At 38.1% G+C, this 21,131-nt stretch overlaps 3 protein-coding genes across 5 annotated transcripts in view; 1 reads left to right on the plus strand and 2 right to left on the minus strand.

The window, feature by feature from the left end:
* Positions 1 to 406: 406 nt before the first annotated feature.
* vti1b (vesicle transport through interaction with t-SNAREs 1B) lies at positions 407 to 5,746 on the minus strand. The gene is made up of 6 exons (XM_046062356.1): positions 5,386 to 5,746; positions 5,246 to 5,304; positions 3,867 to 4,064; positions 2,764 to 2,937; positions 2,386 to 2,447; positions 407 to 1,550 (listed from the first exon to the last, which is right to left on the minus strand). Exons 1-6 carry the CDS (start codon positions 5,480 to 5,482, stop codon positions 1,457 to 1,459), a joined length of 684 nt encoding a protein of 227 aa, XP_045918312.1. The 5' UTR covers positions 5,483 to 5,746; the 3' UTR covers positions 407 to 1,456.
* Positions 5,747 to 6,519: 773 nt separating this feature from the next.
* rdh12 (retinol dehydrogenase 12) lies at positions 6,520 to 13,090 on the plus strand. Its single transcript, XM_046062343.1, has 7 exons — positions 6,520 to 6,640; positions 7,232 to 7,350; positions 8,189 to 8,344; positions 8,449 to 8,553; positions 10,427 to 10,636; positions 11,006 to 11,195; positions 12,112 to 13,090. Exons 1-7 carry the CDS (start codon positions 6,564 to 6,566, stop codon positions 12,212 to 12,214), a joined length of 960 nt encoding a protein of 319 aa, XP_045918299.1. The 5' UTR covers positions 6,520 to 6,563; the 3' UTR covers positions 12,215 to 13,090.
* Positions 13,091 to 13,686: 596 nt separating this feature from the next.
* Positions 13,687 to 21,131, minus strand: part of zfyve26 (zinc finger, FYVE domain containing 26) — a 30,043-nt gene continuing 22,598 nt past the window's right edge. For all 3 annotated transcript variants that reach the window (XM_046062259.1, XM_046062258.1, XM_046062257.1), the window contains 11 exons: positions 20,176 to 20,385; positions 19,053 to 19,268; positions 18,241 to 18,438; positions 17,755 to 17,835; positions 17,520 to 17,647; positions 17,241 to 17,415; positions 16,704 to 16,763; positions 16,094 to 16,276; positions 15,894 to 15,944; positions 15,366 to 15,574; positions 13,687 to 13,973 (listed from right to left, as the gene is read on the minus strand). In XM_046062259.1, coding sequence (XP_045918215.1) covers positions 13,928 to 13,973; positions 15,366 to 15,574; positions 15,894 to 15,944; positions 16,094 to 16,276; positions 16,704 to 16,763; positions 17,241 to 17,415; positions 17,520 to 17,647; positions 17,755 to 17,835; positions 18,241 to 18,438; positions 19,053 to 19,268; positions 20,176 to 20,385 — 1,557 coding nt within the window. In that variant the 3' untranslated portion in view covers positions 13,687 to 13,927. The remainder of the gene's footprint in view (positions 13,974 to 15,365; positions 15,575 to 15,893; positions 15,945 to 16,093; positions 16,277 to 16,703; positions 16,764 to 17,240; positions 17,416 to 17,519; positions 17,648 to 17,754; positions 17,836 to 18,240; positions 18,439 to 19,052; positions 19,269 to 20,175; positions 20,386 to 21,131) is intronic.

Below are 21,131 nucleotides of genomic sequence, written 5' to 3' on the forward strand. Positions count from 1 at the left end.
GTGACATTTCACTATGAAAAATCACAAATGTGAATCACGTTGTGGTGCTAGAGGAACATTTTTATCCTCTGGGAACAATGAATGTCTGTACAAAATTTGGTGCCAATCCATCAGCAGATGTTGAAATATTAATAAGTGAAAATTTTGACCTGATGAAGATGCTAGCATAAAGAGATTAATTGGGATTTATCCTGGGGACCATGAATGCCTGTGCAAAATCAATTGAATAGTTACGCTGATAGCATGGCCGAAAGATTATGCAGGTACTTGAAAGAAATATGCCAATGTTTGTACCTATATATAAATTGTTATCAGTACTGCTGGCATCATAGTTAGATTAATGATTAGTTGTATTTATAAAATATATCAATTACATGGGGTCATACAACCTAGTATTTACCTTTAGTAAAATGCACACATTAAAAAGCTTTATTGTTTAGTTTTTTAAGGGAATGTAAAGGCAAATCTAATACTTTCTTCTACTGCAACTTTCCACCTGATCCACACAGGTAGGTCACCCGACATGTTTTTGTACTTAGCATTACATCAGGATGGTATGATATCTATGTGAAAGAAAAACATTCATTTCAACTTCAAAAACACAGCACTAAAAATAACCTTATCACCTATTACTTGAGAATTTATTTTCATAGTAACAGATGCTCTTTACCCATCACTAGTGGCGTCAGCTCTACAGCAGATGTTTTTTAACTTTGTTCTGTTCACAATATCAGAATCAATTCACACTAAGGTTAATGATTAGCTTTAATTATGTGTAGATAAGAAATGAAAATAAACTATTTCAAACAGTGATTTCTGTATTATACAGTAATTAGACAACTTTACTAACTGTTAAGAACATTGGATGTATTAAGAGTCTCCACTCATTTTCCAATTCACACCTCTGACTGACAAATTTGGCCTCAGGTCTCAGTAATCAGAATTATTACAGAGCTTAATACAACCATCTGGATACTGGACATGACAACACAACAAAAATAGATTCAACTGGTGCCATTTTGTCACAATCTGAGATTTAATAAACCTCCCATCAGTGACACTTAACAAGTAGTGTCACCAGAGAATCTACACAATGTAGGAGAAAGTAGATCATACTCAGGATTGAATAAATCCTTACAGAGAATCATCTCTGGGGTCTGTAACAGTGCAAATCTTAGTTCACAGTTTATCCATGGCGTTTCTGTAGGTTTGGTCCATAAACAGGTTCAACATTCTTGGCAAATGAACTTCACCTGCCCATGGACAGAATCCCGTCTTGGTAAATGTTCACTTTAAGACTGAACCATCGCATTGTCCTCATTTGCACTCACAGAAACAGTTTACTGAATACAGCAGAAGAACATTATTGCTGCAGAATAGTCAGTGGAGACAGATATAGAGAGTCTGTGTTTGCCCTGGATCTGGAGCTTAGAATGTTTTCAGATTTCATAGTTTTTCATTTTCGGAAGAACTTCAGATAAATCACAGCACCTAGAATGGCCAGCTCCATTAAAATAATGACACCTAACAGCAACTTGTTCGTCACCAGCCTACAAGACAAAAAAAAAAGAAAGTCAACAATGTTTTGCTGTTCGTTGTTTAACAAGCACTTACAGAGACATCAATCATATTCCATGATAATTTGAATTGGAGGACTGTTCCTCCAAACAGTTACTTCCAATAAGAAGATAAGATAATTACCTAAATGCATTTTAAACACTCAGAGTGATGCTATTTGAAATGAATCACCAGTAGAGCTCCAACAATTAGTTCATTAATCGATTAGTTGATCGACAGAAAATGAATTGTTAACTACTTTGATAAGTCGAATGATTTAGTTGTTTTTAAAAGGTTTCCTGGTTCCAGCTTCTCAGATGTGGGGACTGTATGCTTTTCTTTGTCATTCACGATTGTAAATTGAACTTCTCAGGGTTTTGGATTGTTGTTCGAATAAAACAAGACATTTCAAGACACCCTTTGGGGCTGTAAGAAATTATACTAGGTATATTTCAACATATTGTGACATTTTATAAATTACAACAATTCATCAGTTAATTGAGATAATTATTACTTAATTATTAAACAAAAATAACTGTTAGTTGCAGCTCTAATCACTAGTGTGTTAATTCTGAAACAAATTAATTTGAAGAATTATTCACCAAATCCATGTTTTAGTGTGGTCAATGTGCACCATTTTGTCTTGTTGATTTACAACAGTACAATCTAGTATATTATAAAAGCTACAGAAACAACACCTCACATTCAGGGAAAGAACAAAGAATTAATCAAACTCAAGAAACATACATTTAGCAATCAATCATTAATGCATCGATAACAAAGACCAATATCAATAAAATGTATAACCTCTTCAGGTGTAGCACTTACCGCCGTGCCATGGCACGAAGAATTTTTCTGCTTCGACTGAGGTTTTCTCCAGTGTTCACCAACTACAAAATAAACAAAAGACAGAATGGATTAAACACAAAGCCATGTTCTGACAACAACAAATAGTGTTTTTACTTCAAATAAAATCAAAGTAATATAAATCCTATTGACCCAAACTTGAGCTGTCCCACATGTTGTTGCCCCTAAACTAAGTATAACTGCTGGACTGCTTTCAGAAATTCAATAAAATATTAGAAACTCAATCATGTGACTAAAATAACGAACATACAGTTCCTACCATACACAGATTAAAACAAATGCATCATCACAATCTCATTCTTCCATACAGTATCATATTAATGATAATTCAAAGCGCACTCTGTTTCTGGTGCGGTCCAGCTGTTCCCTCTGCTCTCCCAGCTCTTCGATGATATCTGTGCCGATGTGCTCTGTCTCATTGGCGATGCGCTGACTTCGTTCAATACTCTGGCTGGCATTGTTCAGAGACTCTGTGCCCTGGAGTAGCAAAGTTCTCTGGGACTGCAGGTGTGTCTGCATGGATGGGCAAAATAACAGAGCCAACCAGGGTAAATAACACTACTGTGACAAGAGTAAGAAAAACATTTACATGGAGGGGAGGAATCCATTCTCAGATGCTCTTACTATCTTAGATATGAATTTGTTTTGTTGAATTAATTCCAGGGGTTCTTTTGAAGTGAAATATCCTCCTTAGTTTTTGTTAAATTCAGCAAATATGTTTCACTAGCTCTCCTTTTGATGTGTGCTCTGAAATAAAATGCAGTTTTCCTAATCAGCCCTAGCTCTGTAAATGGAAAACAAATAAAGTGGTGTGGACCTTGCCACACAACATTGTTCCAGCCAATCATTAACTGGTGGTGTTAGTGATCGTGCACAGGAGCAGAGGTAGAGAGAGTTCTGTACACCGGCACATTCGAACGTGCTGGACTCCAGGCACTGTGAAGAAGGGGAGATGGTTGGGAAACAGCCAAAGAGGAAAAGGTCTGAAGAGTATAAACAGAGATTAAAGTGATATTACCAGGCGAGGAGGGAGGCACTTCTGAGGGAGCACTCAAGGGAGAGAGGAGTTTTTGTTTGGCAGTTGTGTTCAAATGTCAATAGTCCTTCAGCAGAATTAGTTACTCTCCCATTAAGTTTCATTCTTTCAATTTGTGAGATTGACAACAAAATCTGACATTCTCCACTGATATTTTAGATAGCTGAAACATTTCCATGCTTTTACATTTCCTTCTAATTGCACTGGAAATGTCTTTGTCAGTTGTCACATTGTTTCCCAAAAAAAGAAATACAAATGACTTACCCTATAGCTGCATTTTAAGGTGTTCATAAAGTATTAATATGGCAAGCAATCACACAGGCATGTAAGGGGTCTTGGTTCTGTTAATGACTCTCATTATGAGATGACACCATGTTCAAACAGCTGTCCCGAGCCCCACACTCACACTTTGTTGGTTTTGTGATGCATAGATGCCATGATGACTTCCTTCCACTGGCTGGAAAGAAGAACCAAAGCCAGGAGCAGTGTTTTTCATGTCTCTCTGAAGCTTGCCCAGATCTCGGCGGTACAGGCGCAGCTTTGTACTCATAGCATTTCGGTGGGAGGTAGGGGCACCACGAAGCTCATCTTCCATTCCTTGTAACTGGAGACAGGTAAGAAAACTGAATTTTGTAATTTCAGAGAAAAAGTACGATCTTTCTGTGTAAAGTGCTCGCGAACACATTAACGGAGACATACCCATGCAGAGTACACTGATGGATTAGCTACTGGGTTTGGTAATGTTATGATGATTTCTTGATGTACAAAACTTAAACTGTCAAATCATGTTCATGGTATTTCCAAAGAGATGAATGGGAACAAGGACAGGATGCAGAGGTAATCACATCTTAATCTTGTTTTAATTCCTTGATTGCAAAAGCAAATTGGGCCAGCCTACTAGTTCTGATACCAGCGGTAAAAAGTACATGCTGTACATTTTACTATTTTATACTTCTATTCCACAACATTTAAAAGGGAACACAAGGTACTTTTTACTCCACATTATTTTATAGCTATTATTTATATATCCTTTGCAGAATGTTTAACGTATAAAACATTTTTCTTTAGAAAAGATGATGCATTGTTGTAAATTTAACTACCGACAGCATATAAAGTAGTAATATATTCCACAGTGTTAATCTGGCTCCTGAAACTGTTACAGAGATGTGATGATTCAAATTTATGTTTAACTATTTAACTCATCAACACCACAAGCCTTAAAAATTACAATAAAGTTGGATCAACACCTGTGCAACATTTTAACCATGAACCATAAAAGTGGGATTTATTGCTGTATATCAATTTTTATGTAATAAACTGGCAGCTGAGTGTACAGGACAATGAAAACGCAGCATATTATAAAATTTACTCTTGATACTTTATATTTTTAAATTGAGGTATTGCTACTTGGGTGGTGATGGTGCAGTGGATAAAACGGCAGAGACCCGGGTTCAATTCCCCACCGCAACACATCTACCATTGTGTCCCTGAGCAAGACACTTAACCCCTAGTTGCTCCAGAGGCGTGCTGCCATAATTAGCAATTGTAAGTCGCTTTGGATAAAAGCGTCAGCTAAGTGAATAAATGTAAATGCTACTTCTCCCAGGGTATTTGACATAAACAAACAAAGCTGTTTACTGTGTTTTTTTCACAAGTGAGTAAAAACAGGCCAATTTTGTTTAAATCCGCTTGCTGCAATAATGTTAAATACTACAAATAGCTTTTATTAAAGTTCATGGCTGGTAGACAACACTTCCAACACAGAGAAACAGGAGAGCAGCTCACCACTTCCTCAGCCTCCCCCTGCCTCTCATCGAAGGTCCTCACCAACCTCTTCCTCTCCTCTGCAGATACAACACAAGTTCCCGTTTTACACTGATTGTTACTTTGGTTACACAGTTTTGTAAACATGTAAAAGTGTTTACCTCCGTGGCTTTTCAGGACTCTCTCTGGCATTAGCTTGAGCTCATCATACAGTGATCTGTAGATTTCGTGTAACTTCTCAAATTCCTCCGACGACATTTTGTATTGACTGTAACGTCAGCTCAGCTGCCTTTCCTTGAAAAAGTACTTTGTCTTTTTGCCGTAAAAATGCAACACTAATCACAGTCAAAACTGTGAGTTAATCTACTAGGTTTCGCTTTGAAAATAATCACATCCCCGAGACTTTTCCGCATAATAAAGGTCCTCGTGATCCAGTGCCTAAAAAGATCCAGAGCAAAAATCAAACATGATATTTTTTTTTATTAATTAATAACACAGGCTAAATGTTACATTCTCCATAGGAGTACAACTCACGAAAATAATGTTAAATCTGGGTGAAAACGACTTAAAAAGCCCCCATAGCGATTTTATTCAGGCAGTTCACAGACAGCTATCACGATGCCTTCTGGGAAATGAAGTTTTAGTCAGTACTATTTCTTTACGCTATTACCGAGACTGCTCAGAAAGTTGTAGAGCATCTTTGCTATTACTGCAATTACTACCACTTACTAAACAGCTACAACAATTTATTTTAATTATTTAATTTGTTTAGTTTGCCTATTAATTTGTGTAAACTAGATTTGTTTACCCATTTAATTATTTTTTTTACAACGGTATATAGGCTTTTTTTATTTTTATTTCATGGTTATTGAAGCTTTACTCTTGTTTTTGTTTTGTTTTCCCTTGGGTGTTTGTATTGTTCTTGACAGTGATGAATAGTTATTGTATCTAAATCTCTTGTATCATAAGGTAAAATAAGGTTCCTGGAGGTGGAAATTAAGTTATTATAGAAACATGAAATGTACTTGAATTAATCAGTCTGACAAGGTAATCTAATATTGTTTATATGCTGTTTACCTGGGATAACATATTGTGTCTTTCCATACTAAAATAAAAATACATTTAAAGTGAATGGGACTAAATTTAATGTAAATTTATAAAGCTGAATGGCTAATCCTTGGTTCTTCTCTGAACATGGCTACACAAACTACAATCCCATGATTCCCTTCGCGGTGCTCTGCTCTGCACCCCTTTATGCTTTGACATCAGCTGTTCTGCCTACAGAGCTACGGAGCAGTGGGATCCTGCTGGAGGGGATAGAAAAGCGAACATTCGTGGTATGATGTTGCTTTTATTGATTGTCGCGGGCCTCGGAGTGGTGACGTTACTTGTGATTTTATTTGCACCACATATAAGGTAAGCAGCAATTAATACCCTCATTCATTCTCATATAAATGCAGTGTTTAACACATCACGGGTGGGTTGTTACTTGGTTGACAGGGCATTACATTGCACTGATGCAGTTATTACGATGAGGTTCATTTACATTATAAAGAACAGGCTGCTTTAACCTAACTGATAGTCATTTTTAATGTGTTTTTTTCTCTCCATCAAATATTATTTCACACGACGCAGACTGATTTTCTAAGCAGAAAATCAATGCTACAGAATGATGGAGCTATGGGAGTTATTGCACACTGATGAACCGGGTGTCTTCCATCTGAGCTGCTCGGGCCTATCACGAGGCTGAGCGTGGGAGGAGTTATATCTGTATGCATTACTCCAACAGAGCTATTGGTTATGAGGCGGCACTGCTCAGTGGTGTGGTGTAGCCTACTGTTCCTTATCCAAGTTTTTCTATGAATAATTAAGCCAGGTTGTCCATATGTCTTATCCAAATGAGGACAGAAGTTCTAGTGACTGCAGAATAGGGCTACAAGTCATTCAAGAGGAGCTGTCTGCTGTACCTGTTTCTATTGTTAATCAGTGGTCATTGTGAATTAATAGAAAATATGCAGCAGGAGGAGTGTGCAAGTCCGCAGCTGATCTAAATGGGAAGACAGTCCTCATCACTGGAGCCAACACAGGGATTGGGAAGGAGACTGCCCTGGACCTGGCAATGCGAGGTGACTTTTCATCCATAAGCTACCCTTTACAACAAACAACTACAGTCTCCTCTGTAGGGCTGCACAATAAGATTGAAATCTGAACGTTTTAAGAATGTCCCATATCTTAATAATATGCATGGGAAATGTATACAAACCTTAGACAAAACTTTTTATATGTGTCAAACAAAAACATAAACAACTACTACTACTCCACTAATTTGGGCAACAGAGATTTGTAGAGAATGTTGTGATAGGATCACATCTTCACAATGATTCTTCCAGAACTCAATAAAGAATGATACTGCATTATTGCCCAGCCCTAACCATTTTGACATGTGTAAGTAATAAACTTATGAGTTCCACTGCTTCAGTTTCAGGGTCATGGTGTTGCCCACTGTTTTACTCGAATGCAACAGAGCCATCGATAATGTTATTAGTTACTGTGCTTTTTCTGCTATGACAAGTCAAAATGTCTGCTGTGAAAAAACTACTGGATCTTACTAAATGTGTTATATGACTACATCTTACGTTAAAACACATTGTTGGGGACCTACAGTTGATTTAATTTTGGTTTCACAAAACTACATGTAGAACCATTTTGTGTAGTTTTGGTCAACATGCTGCTGTCAGTTAAGACCGCAGTATAAATTAAATATAATCCTAAATGTCAACCAAAGATCCTTAACCTTAATACCAATATTGGAGTTTTTGATCTGTGGTTGACCTTGCCACTGACATTACATGCAGGCGTCAAGCACCACAAGGCAACAGAAACACCCTCTACCCTCTCTTCTATGAATTATTGTGGTTTGTGTTTTGTTCATAATTTAGCTGCTGTTTATTTTTCACATGACAGGGGCTCGAGTGATTATGGCATGTCGAGATGTGGATAAAGGAGAGGAGGCCGCTGCCAGTATACGAGCTGCATATCCCAAAGCGCAAGTGGAGGTTCGAGAGCTCGACCTGGCTGACACCTGCTCTATACGAGCCTTTGCACAGAAATTCCTGAGAGGTAAGCACAGGGTAGCTGTTTGATACTTACATCTACCGACAGAGCCCTGCCTTGTTGTTATTTAACAGCTGCCGTGTTTTTTTTTGTGATGTTCTCTTCTTCAGAAGTCAACCACGTTCATATCCTTATCAACAATGCTGGGGTGATGATGTGCCCCTACACAAAAACAATTGACGGCTTTGAGATGCATATTGGAGTCAATCATTTGGGTAAGAATGAGGAGAAATTTACTTGAATCAATAAAGAAATCAAACCTTAAACAGGACTGAAAACCTGACGGATCAACTGACTGATTCATTTTTTGGATCATTTTGTGCAAAATTATTAATCAGCCTAATCAAGCACAAATGACTGAAGTTACAGCTACTAATACTGACATTTAATTTACTTTATATTAGAGCCCGGCTGATAAATCGGTATGCCGATATTATAGGCTGACATGAGCTAATTACAGATAAATCCGTATCTGTGTTTATAACAGCCAATAAATGACAATTATAAAATAAATGGTGAGACGGGAAGACAGATGTTATGAGTGTTGTTATTGTTTAGTTTGTCCACCAGAGGACACTCTACAAGTCCTTTGCTGGCAACACAAATTAGGAACAAATCCACCTCAAAACACAGCAATCAGCTGACATAATCAGCTGTACTTTTGTTAAAAGAACTCTTTATAACAAAAAAAATGTTTATTTTTTTAATTGCATTATGTCATGTTATATTGGTGATGTCTCTTAACCACACATAAATGTTGGGAATAATGTTTGTTTATGTTATATATTTACATTTAGTCATTTGGCAGACGCTTTTATCCAAAGCGACTTACATTTGAGGAACAACATACAAGTGTCAACAGAGGATCAAATACAGATCTACAACTGACAATACATACTAGTAAGAGCATCAGTAAATACTAGAGCTCATAGTTCATATCGCATCAATGGGGTAAATACCTTGGGAAGGAAGTGAGAGTTAAAAAAAGTGCAATCAATACAAGATCATTGTAGGGGATAGAAGAAGAAGATCACAGGACGTGCATGTTATAGGTTAGGAGTTAGAGGTGTTATAAGAGGAAGTGTTCTTGGAAGAGATGAGTTTTCAAGAGCTTCTTGAAGTTAGAGAGGGACGCCCATAGAGCCTTAGAGAGCTTTAGTTGAAGGTGGTAGGCCTTCATCCATGCAGTTATGTCCGAGAGACAGTCCGTGATCCGCACCGAGACGGTGGGGTCGTCTGGCGGGAAGGATAGGTAGAGTTGCGTATCATCTGTGTAGCAGTGGTAAGAGAAGCCGTGAGTGCGAATGATCGGCCCCATTGAGGTGGTGTAGATTGAGCAGAGAAGGGGCCCTAGCACTGAGCCTTGGGGAACCCCTGTGGAGAGGCAGTGGGAGGAGGATAATTGTCCTTGCCACAAAACATTGCAGGAACGCCCCGAGTGGTAGGATTCGAACCACAGGAGTGCTTTACTTGAGATGCCCATTGCTGAGAGTGCATATAGGAGGATCCTGTGGTTGACTGTGTCAAAGGCAGCTGATAGGTCAAGCAGGATAAGAAGCTTTAGCTGACCTTAAGGCCTAGACCTTATGTGTTTCTGAAAAGAAGAAGAAGAAGAAAAAAAAAAAGATATTGGCCAATATCAAAATCGGATTCTTAAAAATCCCATATCTGTCGGGCTCTACTCTACATGCTAGAACATACTGAGTTGTAAAAATAATATTCATTTAGCCTGTAGTTGTGGATACACATTTCATAAGCATAATTTGAGGTTTCAATTTCAGTTTTACATCTTTTTTTAGTGGCAAGTATAATGTGGTTTATTATGACATTTTCTGATAACATTAAGACATGAAGCCACTGCTGTTAACAAATTTAAAAATATATAATTTTGTTGTAGCCTGTTTTCACCATTATCTGTCTAAAGCTACATGATGTAACCAATGATCCCCTTTATATGGAAAATATGAAAATGAAATTTTATCTATAAAATGCGAGGTAGGTTTACACTGCGTTAATTCTTGTTTGACAGGATCTCTTGCAGACTTAGAAAATACAGCACTGACCGTATGTGTTTTTCATTTTTAATAGGGCACTTCCTTTTGACATACCTCCTGATCGGGCAGCTGAAGCGCAGCGCGCCGGCCCGGATCGTGGTGGTCTCTTCTCTGGCACATAACTTCGGCTGGATCCGTTTCCATGACCTTCACAGCCAGGGAAGCTACAACAGCGGATTAGCATACTGCCAGAGCAAACTGGCAAATGTCCTCTTTGCCAGAGAGTTGGCGCGTAGACTCCAAGGTACACAATCACACTAAGGGAATCTGAAGGGATCTGCTTTAAAATGTGACACCCATTATCATTTGCTCATTGTTTAAAAAAAAACATAAAAACAAAGATGATGCATCCTCTAACTGCAGCATTTTTAAGTAGACACGAGAACTAATAAAATGTTTATTACAATGTTTTCACAGAATAATGAGATTCTTTTGTAATGAGATTGGAATAAATTCTCTTGAAGAAAAGTAAGAGCACAGAGGGACATTTACCTTGAGCTCCATTTGAAGCAATTTATAAAGAGCAACAGTTTTCCTATAATCAGCCTGATACTGCAGATTAGAAAGAAGAAAAAATGTTGCCCGTAGTGATGTAGGTCTGCTGTCCTCACAGGTACCAATGTGACTGTGAACTCAGTCCACCCGGGGACGGTGAACTCTGACCTGACCAGACACTCGACTCTCATGACGATATTTTTCACCGTCTTCTCCATGTTCCTAAAAACCCCACGGGAAGGAGCACAGACCAGCATCTACTGTGCTGTGGCAGACGAACTGCACTCAGTCTCTGGGAAGCACTTCAGGTATGTGATGACAAGCTATATATTTGTTAGGTTCACTTAAAAAATTGCTTCTGAATGCAAATTCCCTGTTTGTTATTCTCACACGGAATTTTTAAGTGTTTCATTTTAGGGAAATGTGCCGTGAGGTATCAAACTGTGCAACAAACATGTTCCTGTTGAAGCCATTTGGTAACCTGATCTCATCATCAAAGATGAATGTGTCATTCCCCAGTTTCTTGTTAAAAAACTGCAACCCACAACCTTCAGTGTTACCATGGGAAAACCGCCTGCTTCAAAACTTTCCTTTTAAGACCAAAGGACTAACGTTTGTCTTTGTCTTTCTACATCAGTGACTCCAACAGGGTTTTTCCATTAGAGGGTTTTTTATTTTATTTTATTGTGTACTATTATTCTTGAAAATGAGAGGAAGGGAAAAGAATGTCAGTCCCATCTCTGGGATGAGATAGACCAATATATACCAATACATTCCCTTTTATATATTCCTTGTAATGTAAACAGTTATGCAGCTTTCACATGGAGCGTTCATAAGTTTTATGTCATAATATGGAAACATGGCCATTTTGTATAGAGCCTGGATGATGTTGTGTTATATGATGCTGCTATCGAAGCTTGCTGAAACAGTCTGAAGCTTAGTCATTTTCTCCCACACTATAAGCGGTTTCCTCTATATTAGTTTCTTGTAATTTTGTCTATTTTATAACAGATGAACATAATAATTCAGTTTGTTTAATTTACTAGAAATTTAAATTAAAAACTAGAAATTTGGACAAAAAATATAGATGAAGCGCTCATCTATGATACTCGACATTATTATCATGGACAAGGTCAAAGAAAAATGAGATCACTGCACCGAGACTGATGACTCACACCATCATTAGTCCTTATGTAATAGTCATTCCCCCTCCTTTGATTTCAGCGACTGCGCCCCTGCCTTTGTAGCCCCACAGGGCAGAAGTGTGGAGACAGCAAAGAGACTGTGGGACGTCAGCTGTGAGCTTCTTGGTATTGAGTGGGACTGATTCAACTTTTAACCACCATCTATCACTTCTCCAAGGAGTCCTTATTCTTTCTGTTGTCATTCATTTCATTATGGTTTTTGATGTTCTGTACGTTGAAAGTTTCCTACCTAATAAGCAGTCAGGTAATACTGTAAGGGGTACTATAATGTGAAGTTGCTTTTTTTCTGTAATAATGCAGTAATTCCATTATATTAACTTGAGTATTTTGGTGCTCTACAACAGCTCCTCAAACCAAAACCACTCAACTGTATTATCATCTAACCACAAATAACTTTTTGACTCTATATTTTTGTGACACAATGTGAATACAGTGTAGGCAAAAAAGCAACTTGATGTATTTTAATGCTGTAGGATACTGTGAAGGGTCAAGCCAGGGTAAATGACCAGCATCATTATCAAATATTCTGTTTTTTGATTTCTCTAGAATTTGCAGCTAGATTGCTTGACTTTTGTGCCAGCATTTCTAAACAATTGCAGGGGTTCTTACGGTGTTTCCAGGTTGATAAAAATGCTAGCAAACTATCTACTACTAGTCAGTCTGAGCCATGATTACCGCTTGAATTGCATAAATGTATTTTGTGATAATTGTAGTTGATATAGATTATAAGAAGGTTTTTCTATTTTAACCAAATCAAAGAAAGAGTCATGTCATTGCAATATTTGCAAAGAATTTTCTTTACATCTGCATTACCAAAACTGCACATTCCTGGAGGAACTGCAGTTTTGCATTTATTAGGATCTCCCTACTTATGTTTCCTTCTCAGCATTCACATGCAAGGTTGCCAAGAGTTTACATTCTGTGTTTTATACAAGTGAAACATGCCTTTTACTACACTTATATTCATGTTAAGAGTTGAATGTTTACATTTGATGTAAATAAACAGAAATATTACTATAAGGATGCATGTTTGTTTCAGTCCTTTGAAATTCTAGTTTGAGATCATCAAAATGCCATCAGCAAAGTACGAAGTGGGTTAGTGCACAAAAATAGAGAAATGGGTCATCTTAAGCAATGAAATGTTGGATTAAGTTGAATCACTGCACACAATAAGTGAGTCAGAGTTGATCAGTGTTGGTGTGAAAGGAAAAGTTCAACATTTTGGGAAATACACTTATTTACTTTCTTGCAAAGAGTTAAGTTAGAATATTGATACCTCTTTCATGTCTGTATGCTAAATATCAAGCTAAGGCTAGCAGCAGGCTACCCTCCCTTACCATAAATACTGGAAACAGCTAGCTTAGCTCTGTCCAAATGTAACAAAATCTGTATTTAACCAGATTAACTGTGTCCCCGTTTCTGGTCTTTATGCTAAGCTAAGGTATCCAGCTGGTGGCAGTAGTTTCATATTTGGCATGATATCAATCTTCTCACCTATCTTAGTAGCTACCTAAAGCAAGACACATAAGAGCATTTCTCAAAATGTCAAACTTTTCCTTTCATTTCAAGAAATTGGGCAGCATTGAGTTCAATATTCCATATTTTTATGTTACTTTTTTATTATTTAATTTAATTTTACATGGGAGAGAGAAATAAGTCACATTTGAAAAGCATCATTGCAGTCACTGCATTACATATTTTAAAATTTTCACCAAAAGAAGTAAACTTAGTATAAAGTGCGGCAGTGATGAGACAACAGTCCGTGTTAAGGAGGATTAGGGTGCAAGAATGTCGTGCGCGTGCATCTCACAAGTCTTCTTTTCATCTCTTGCCGATCAACTCTTACTATCACAAGAAGATTTGTCTGTCCCGGTCTTCAAACTAGTGCAGCAGAGGGAAGCAAGACACAGGGACAACACAGTAGCTCCTCTAAATAAAGATGTACTTTGTGAAGATGTAATCACCTTTGTTGTGAAATACACATTCTAGTATCCCTGAAAAGGCAGCTTGAGCAACATAAGTGATCTGAAAACATTTTTTTGTGTGACTGATTGTTTTGGCCAAGGTGTAGGTGTGTTGGGAAAGAAAGGCAATAACAATATTACACATCAAAAGAAAAACATATGGTAAAAGTCCCTTTTAAAAAACATTATTTGACTCTCTGTGCAAGATAATCATTGCAGATTTATATTGTTTAGACAGAATAAGTCTCCCATTAGAACAAAGTGAAAGCATTATTTAAAATTAGTGACACTCTGGGATTATAAGAAACAGGTGACAGACAAGATGACATATAAAAACTAGCCATTCAGAGACACATAATTAATTAAACTTGATTGATAACATGATCTGTAAGTGGTTCCCTTTCTGTAGCCAACCTAAAACATTAATGTTTCTTGTAAATGTCTCCAAAACATTTTAAATGCCCTCAAATACTTTAAATTCTGTTTGATATAAATTTCCCTTACCAAAAGGGAATATACCCTGAAAGCTGGCCATAAAATGCGCTATATAATGTCAGGTAAAACAGGTAAACAGCTTCTTCAGGATTACAAAAACAGGACTCTACACTTTTCAGTTTCTTCGAGGATTGAACATGTAGCGTTCTTGGCGGAGGACACCTCATTACATTTACGCCTGAGTTAAAACCTTATTCACACGCTGAGACAATAAGGACATAAAAATAAAAAATAAAAAATAAAAAAAGACTCACAAGCAACACATTTGTCAGAGGCCCTACAGTCAGTTAAAGATATTTTCCCTTTTGGCTGAGGTAGGACATTAATCTTAGTCAGATACACATGCTTATATTGTGTAAGAATGACTATCGTTTTAAACTGCAGTTAGGAAATCTGTTAAGTATGTATGTAACAGTTGTCGTTTCTCCACAGTGCAGCAATCCTGTTCCCTCCCAAATACTGTTCAGATGTGCGATAACAGCAAAATATTTTTCAGAATGGAAATAAAGCACAGTGGTGATTTGTTAGTTTCACAGACAGGAAAGCCTCACAAACACAAAGAGAAAGTGATCATCGGGATGTGATCAACTTAGATTATAATAATCTACATCTGAGGACCACACAACATGTAATCTGTGCAACTCCTGTTACGTACAATGTGCAGTCTTATGTATCTGAAAGCTTACTAATCCGTCATGTCCCCACACAATCCTAGAATTGAGTAACGCGAGAAACCCGGGATCCTCTTATTTGCGCTTCATCTGTTTGTAAGTGCAGTATGTATAATCCCTTGTTATGCCGACTGTGCCTTTACCTGGCATTGGGTCGGCCCTGGCGCTGCTGAGATGACTTGCTGTGGTGTTCAGACAGCCACTGGCGACAGATGTTCTGCATCACTGAGTCCTGTGCTCCCTCTGCTGCCTGAAGGACGTCCTCGACCAACGGGCCTGCTCGGCTCGCCTCCAGCTTCACCGCCAGCAGGTACGCAGGTCGCAGTTTACTGCACAGCAGGTACGCTTTGATCTGCAGACAGAAAGAAAATGTGATAAGAATATGACCATCAATGATTTATCTTTTATACAACTTTCTAAGGGTCTATAAACATTGATTTCAGAAGAGGAGAAGAACAGGCTTAACAGGGGATAAAAAGTGATATGATTTGCAAAATAGGATGAAAGAGTGAGAGGTGAGTTTCAAAAGAAAACTAGCCAGCACTTAACCAAAGTGACTTGAGAACAGGGCAGATGTGACTACTGTATTTGTAAAAAACAACCTCAGGCAAAAAACAATGATAGTGACAAACAGAGAAGAATAAAATGCTGTGCAGTCAATTTTACACTACCTTGCTTTCTGTGCTCTTGGTCTCTAGAATGAGACCTTCCAGATCCTTAGCCTAAATCAGATAAAAGACAACAAAAGTCTTCATGACCAAACAGACGACACAGGGCCAAATCAAGGTCATAATTTGTTATCATAGTACACTTAATGTCTCATCCTTGTCTATCTTCAACCTATTTTGTTCAAAATGTTTCTGTCACTCACATTAGCGGGTCCCTTATCTGCAATGGAGATACAGCTGAGAATGAGGGCATCGCAGTCGTTTTTGGTGGCGGTGCCTGATTCACAGACACATTTGAGCAGCTGCCGTACAGCTCCATACTGCCTTTGTCGGATGAGCCTTTGGCCGGCCCGCACGTAGACCGCCTGGGCCTCCAGCTGGAAGTCCTAAAGAAAGGAAGAGACGTAGAAGAGGAACACTTAAACCACCGACTAGTAAATATGTTGTCTGACCCTTGATCTGTGATTTTGGGCAATACAAATAAAATTCCCTTGACTTTACTTGACTATGTATGTTCAATGTGTCAGATTGTTGTTGTTGTATGGCATTTTCTGTACAGAGAATTAATGAAAGCTTACTTTTAGTGCCTGTCAACATCAACGTATAATATTAATTACTTCTGCCATATCAGCTGGACAGAGGGATATGTTGTTCTTTTTTTTGTACGTGGGCAGGATATTTCAACTGACTTTTGGTAAAAATCTGATGTTTAAAAGGACATATGCTGACAAATTTAATATGTTGGTAGAGGCATGCAGAGGACAAACAAATACTTCAGAAAACATGGAAAAGATCATCTCATATACAACATACTTGTATGACTCTATATGCAATGCCAAAACCTTCTTCAATGTTTTTTCCTCCAAGCATCACCTGGAATAAAACAATTAAAGACATATTAGCGACTTTATAATAAACAGAATGTTCTTATATTCATAATATACATGAAACACAGAAAACAATCCAATCAGGCATTACATATTTTTGAATATATAAACATAAACATTTAACAATGTTATTTGTATTTCTATAAGCTATGTTTTTACTCTTTATTCAGTTCCATTACCAGTAAAATATATGTTAAACGGTTAACATTCAGTTATATTCAGACAACATAGGAGCAAGAGCTAGATATTTTCCATAACTGGGAGTATATCCCTTTTAAACAAATACCTGAAAGCATGTTCAGTGCTACTGTACAAGTGCTTACCTTTCATATACCTCCCACATCTCTTATCCACATGAATAAAGTCAACATTAAGGCAGCAGGCCATCTTAATTAACCTATATTATGTGGATTATAGATTTTTTTTAAGTTAAGTGCTTAGATAATCACAACCGGAACGTCACCTTGCAGGCAACCTCAATTTTCATGGGGCTTCCTCCAAAGAGTGTAGGTAGTGAGCTGGATCCAGGGGACTTGGAGGAAGCTGTACTGGTCTGTGGAGCCTTGGAGGAAGTCGCTGTCTCACAGCGGTGGAGGAAACGGGTCACCTCCAGCTGAAGCTCAATTGTATTCATGTGCCTAATAAAAATAAGACAGGTTTTAAAAAACAAGTCTATTTGACATGTAACATGTATGAAGCAAATGTTGTAATAATGGAACACAAGATAAAGACCCTAAGATACCTGGAAACATCACTGGATGACATCATCTTCCTGAATGAGTTGACCTGAGACTTTCTTTTCCCAGCACCCCGACCTTGTTGCTCCTGCAGGTATGTCCTCAGGTGCTCTTTGGCTCTGACCAACCAGCGCTGCACAAAGTCACAGTCAAGTTTAAGGTCAGGACAGGCTCAACATTTCTCAAATGCAGGGAAATTTTGCCAACTGCATAACTGTGGGGGGTGAAAAAGAGATATACCTGCTGTTCTCCCAGCTGTAGGTAGGAACTGGCTCCGTGTGTGAAGAATCGGATACAGGTCATGGCCGCACGCACATGATCCTGTCCAGATAAAAAGCATTTTACATATTACTGAAAGGGTTTGTCTCAGATGCAAAATTCTAAATCTTTTTGTCATTTTCTTCATTAGATTGACAAGATAGGGCATATTGCAATATAATCTGTAATTGTATAATTCACGTCTTAACCACTATGCCGCCGGGTTGCACCTTTTGGAACATACATATGGTGATCTAAAGGCTTGTCTGATCGGGAAAAAAGTGGCATTATCTTGGGTTTGGTAATGGTGAGTTGGCTAAGATACAGACAATTTGCCTTTTACTTATGGTATTTCTGTCAAGCCAGGAAACTCAGTACTCTTTCTTTTCATCTTCAAATGATAATTAAAATCTAAAATACTTTCAATAAAAAGAAATAGAAAAAAAACATTAAACTCTAGACTCTAACCATCATGAACTGCTGGAGCTGGTACAGAGTGTGGAAGTATCCCCGCCTCTGCAGGAACTGGCAGGAGGCGATGAGGTAACGGCTGCATGTGTCCAGGCCGGGGTCAAGTTTTTCCAGTATCCCCTGCAGCATGCCAAGACGCCCCCGCTCCAGACTGGGCTGTAACACACCCTCCAGAAACACCTCCTCTGGGCAGTCCTGAGTCAAGATGAAGAAAAACACATGTCAAACAAAATACAAGCTATGGCACGTGCAGCAGTGGATTCAAACAAGTGACAGTGGCTACATAATACTTATATTTCCATTGTAGAAGGTGCAGTCATAGTCAGCGGTCAGCTTATTCAAATTCTGCGTTTTCAATACATTCAATACACTGCTACTTGTTCAACTTTTTTAAAGGGTTTGATTAACTCTGCAGCTAGCTTCTTTAGTACAAACAGGGTACTAAAGTGTACGTTGGCATATTTTTTCCCATAAAAAGTAAACACACTGCCAGATTTGAGATCTTGGCCACAGATGGGTGTCAAATCATATCTGAAGTTAGATCAGATAATCTTCTGACTCCAGACAAACTACACCACAAAAGAGATTGAGATTTCTATTTTCAGACACACACACCTGATGCCATTTAATGTTCTGACATTTCTTATTTAATGAAACTAAATGATTACAAAACATTGGATGAATACGTAACACCTCCAAACATACTTAAACTTCCCATGTATGTTTTTTTACATTCAACATGTATGTCATGTCACAGCCCGGCTCTTAGACTGGGAGGGGTTGTCACAATCAAAACTACTAAGCTTCACCTTGTTGAGCAGGTATGTCAGGGCCTCCGTCATGCAGTCATGACGCATATAGAAGCTGATCAATGCCAGGTGAGTTCCATAGGTGTTCAAGTAGTAGAGACACTCCTGGTGGAGGTTGCTGATCTGTGTCTGACCCTCTGGTCGATCCACAGGATCTGCCTCGCACAGGGCATCCTCAAGCTCCCGCAGAGACGCCAAAACGTCCTCACCAAAGGACTGACACAGACAGAAGGTCAAGAATATATATGCCCACATAAACAATTATAAAAATACTTTGTGCACATGTAATTCATGCAAATTCAGCATTACACAACATAAAGCTTATTGTAGCAGTGTTTTTCTCCAAAGCATAATACGATAGAGTGGGATTGAATAGGTGTCACAGAACCAATACCAGTAAGTCCCGAAGAACACAGATCCACATATATACACTTCACAAAACTGCTCTCTCAATGGAAAATCCCGTGCATTCCTTGCCAATAGAATCCACACATGCTGGAGCTTCCTCTCAAAGTGAAGGAGCCAAGACCTTTTGGCACAAAACAATACGTGGGAGATTCCTAAGGTGTCATATACCAGAGCAGGGGGTGATAAAGTCTTGGGACATTCTTTATGACTCCAGAGTGTGTGCACCAGAGGAGTGACTCTACCTGACTTCTACTGTGTTATTTCAACATAAACTGCAGATATATGAATGAACACAAGCTGGAGCTTGCAGCTGGAGTGATTGTAAAAAAATTACTGCCTTCTAGCACTACTAATAAGGCACAATAAATCATTCTGAATTATGAAGTATTTACAAGTTTTCAAGAGAGTCCAGTCAGAATAATTTGGTTGCTAATGCATGACAGACATTTTTTTTAAATTTGGTTATATATTAGAATTTGAAAATGATAGTGTGGTTGAACAGATTCAAGTTGGAAAATGTCTAACTTGTTTACAGTGTAGTACTCATGTGGGATAAATTACAGTAATTACAAAGAGCAAGACTGATCCAGCCCAGCACGTATGTTCTGCTTGTGTGTGGGCTATAATGGAGGCCTAGACAGTAGCATGCCAACCACTGCAGAAGTGATGCTGGTTGGATAATGAATAAAACTGCCACTATGACGTGTATTCCTACCATAGCCAGAGTGGGTTGTACATTGGTCTCCAGGTGCTGGACAATCTCCTGCAGCAGTAAGGGACTCAGGTTGAGCTGGTTGCGGTCCACTGGAGCCTTCAAGCAGCGTGCCAACTTCTCCCTTGCTCCTGAAAGGTTTCCTGCCTTGAGAGATGCCATCCCCCATGCCTGCCACACACCGCCAGGGTCAAGGCCACTCTTGGTAGACACCTAGCATAGCAGCCGAACAAGTAGTGACAGTAAGAACACCCATGGAGTTCAAGTCTACATTGACCTACCTAAGTCATTAAATAGGGTGGGTGGGCTAATAAGCTGCCAACTACCTGAAAACAAATTTGCACCACAATGGTCTGAATGCTGTTTTAGATACTTTTCCACTCTGAAGAGATAAGCAATTAATTAATAAATGTAATAAATTAAATCCACTCTTAATCTTCTGAATGGACAGAACAAAATATTTGCAATCAGCAACTTAAGTAAAACAAATCTGCTTTTATAATCAATTCTACGCTGGCAACCTACATTTGATATTACAGAAGTTTTTTTTTTGTTTGTTTTTTTTTATGTGAAACTTCTGACAAACTCCTGATTTCAAAAAATTAATGTCTCTTTGAAATAGCCTCAAGAAGACTGCTAATAATATTTGCTAATAAAATATTCCTGGTACATATAGTTAGTAAGTTAATAACAGATGTGTGGTGTTTAAAATAACCACTGGGTTATAAGAAAAGTTTTGACAGTCAGATGCGATAACTATCGCAATATAATTTTCCTCAATAAAAATATAACAAGTGTTCAATATATCGTCAATAAATGTTTGATTTAATTCATTAGAATCACGAACAAACTAGCACTTAATTTTTCTGTTAAGATGTTTGTTTTGTTGACGAAAAAGGACTTAAAAAGATACTAATCATTACTAATCATATTTTTTGAAAAAAGATTTTATCAGAAGA

The sequence above is a fragment of the Micropterus dolomieu genome, linkage group LG11, assembly GCF_021292245.1.
Source record: "Micropterus dolomieu isolate WLL.071019.BEF.003 ecotype Adirondacks linkage group LG11, ASM2129224v1, whole genome shotgun sequence".
NCBI classification, from domain to species: Eukaryota; Metazoa; Chordata; class Actinopteri; order Centrarchiformes; family Centrarchidae; genus Micropterus; species Micropterus dolomieu.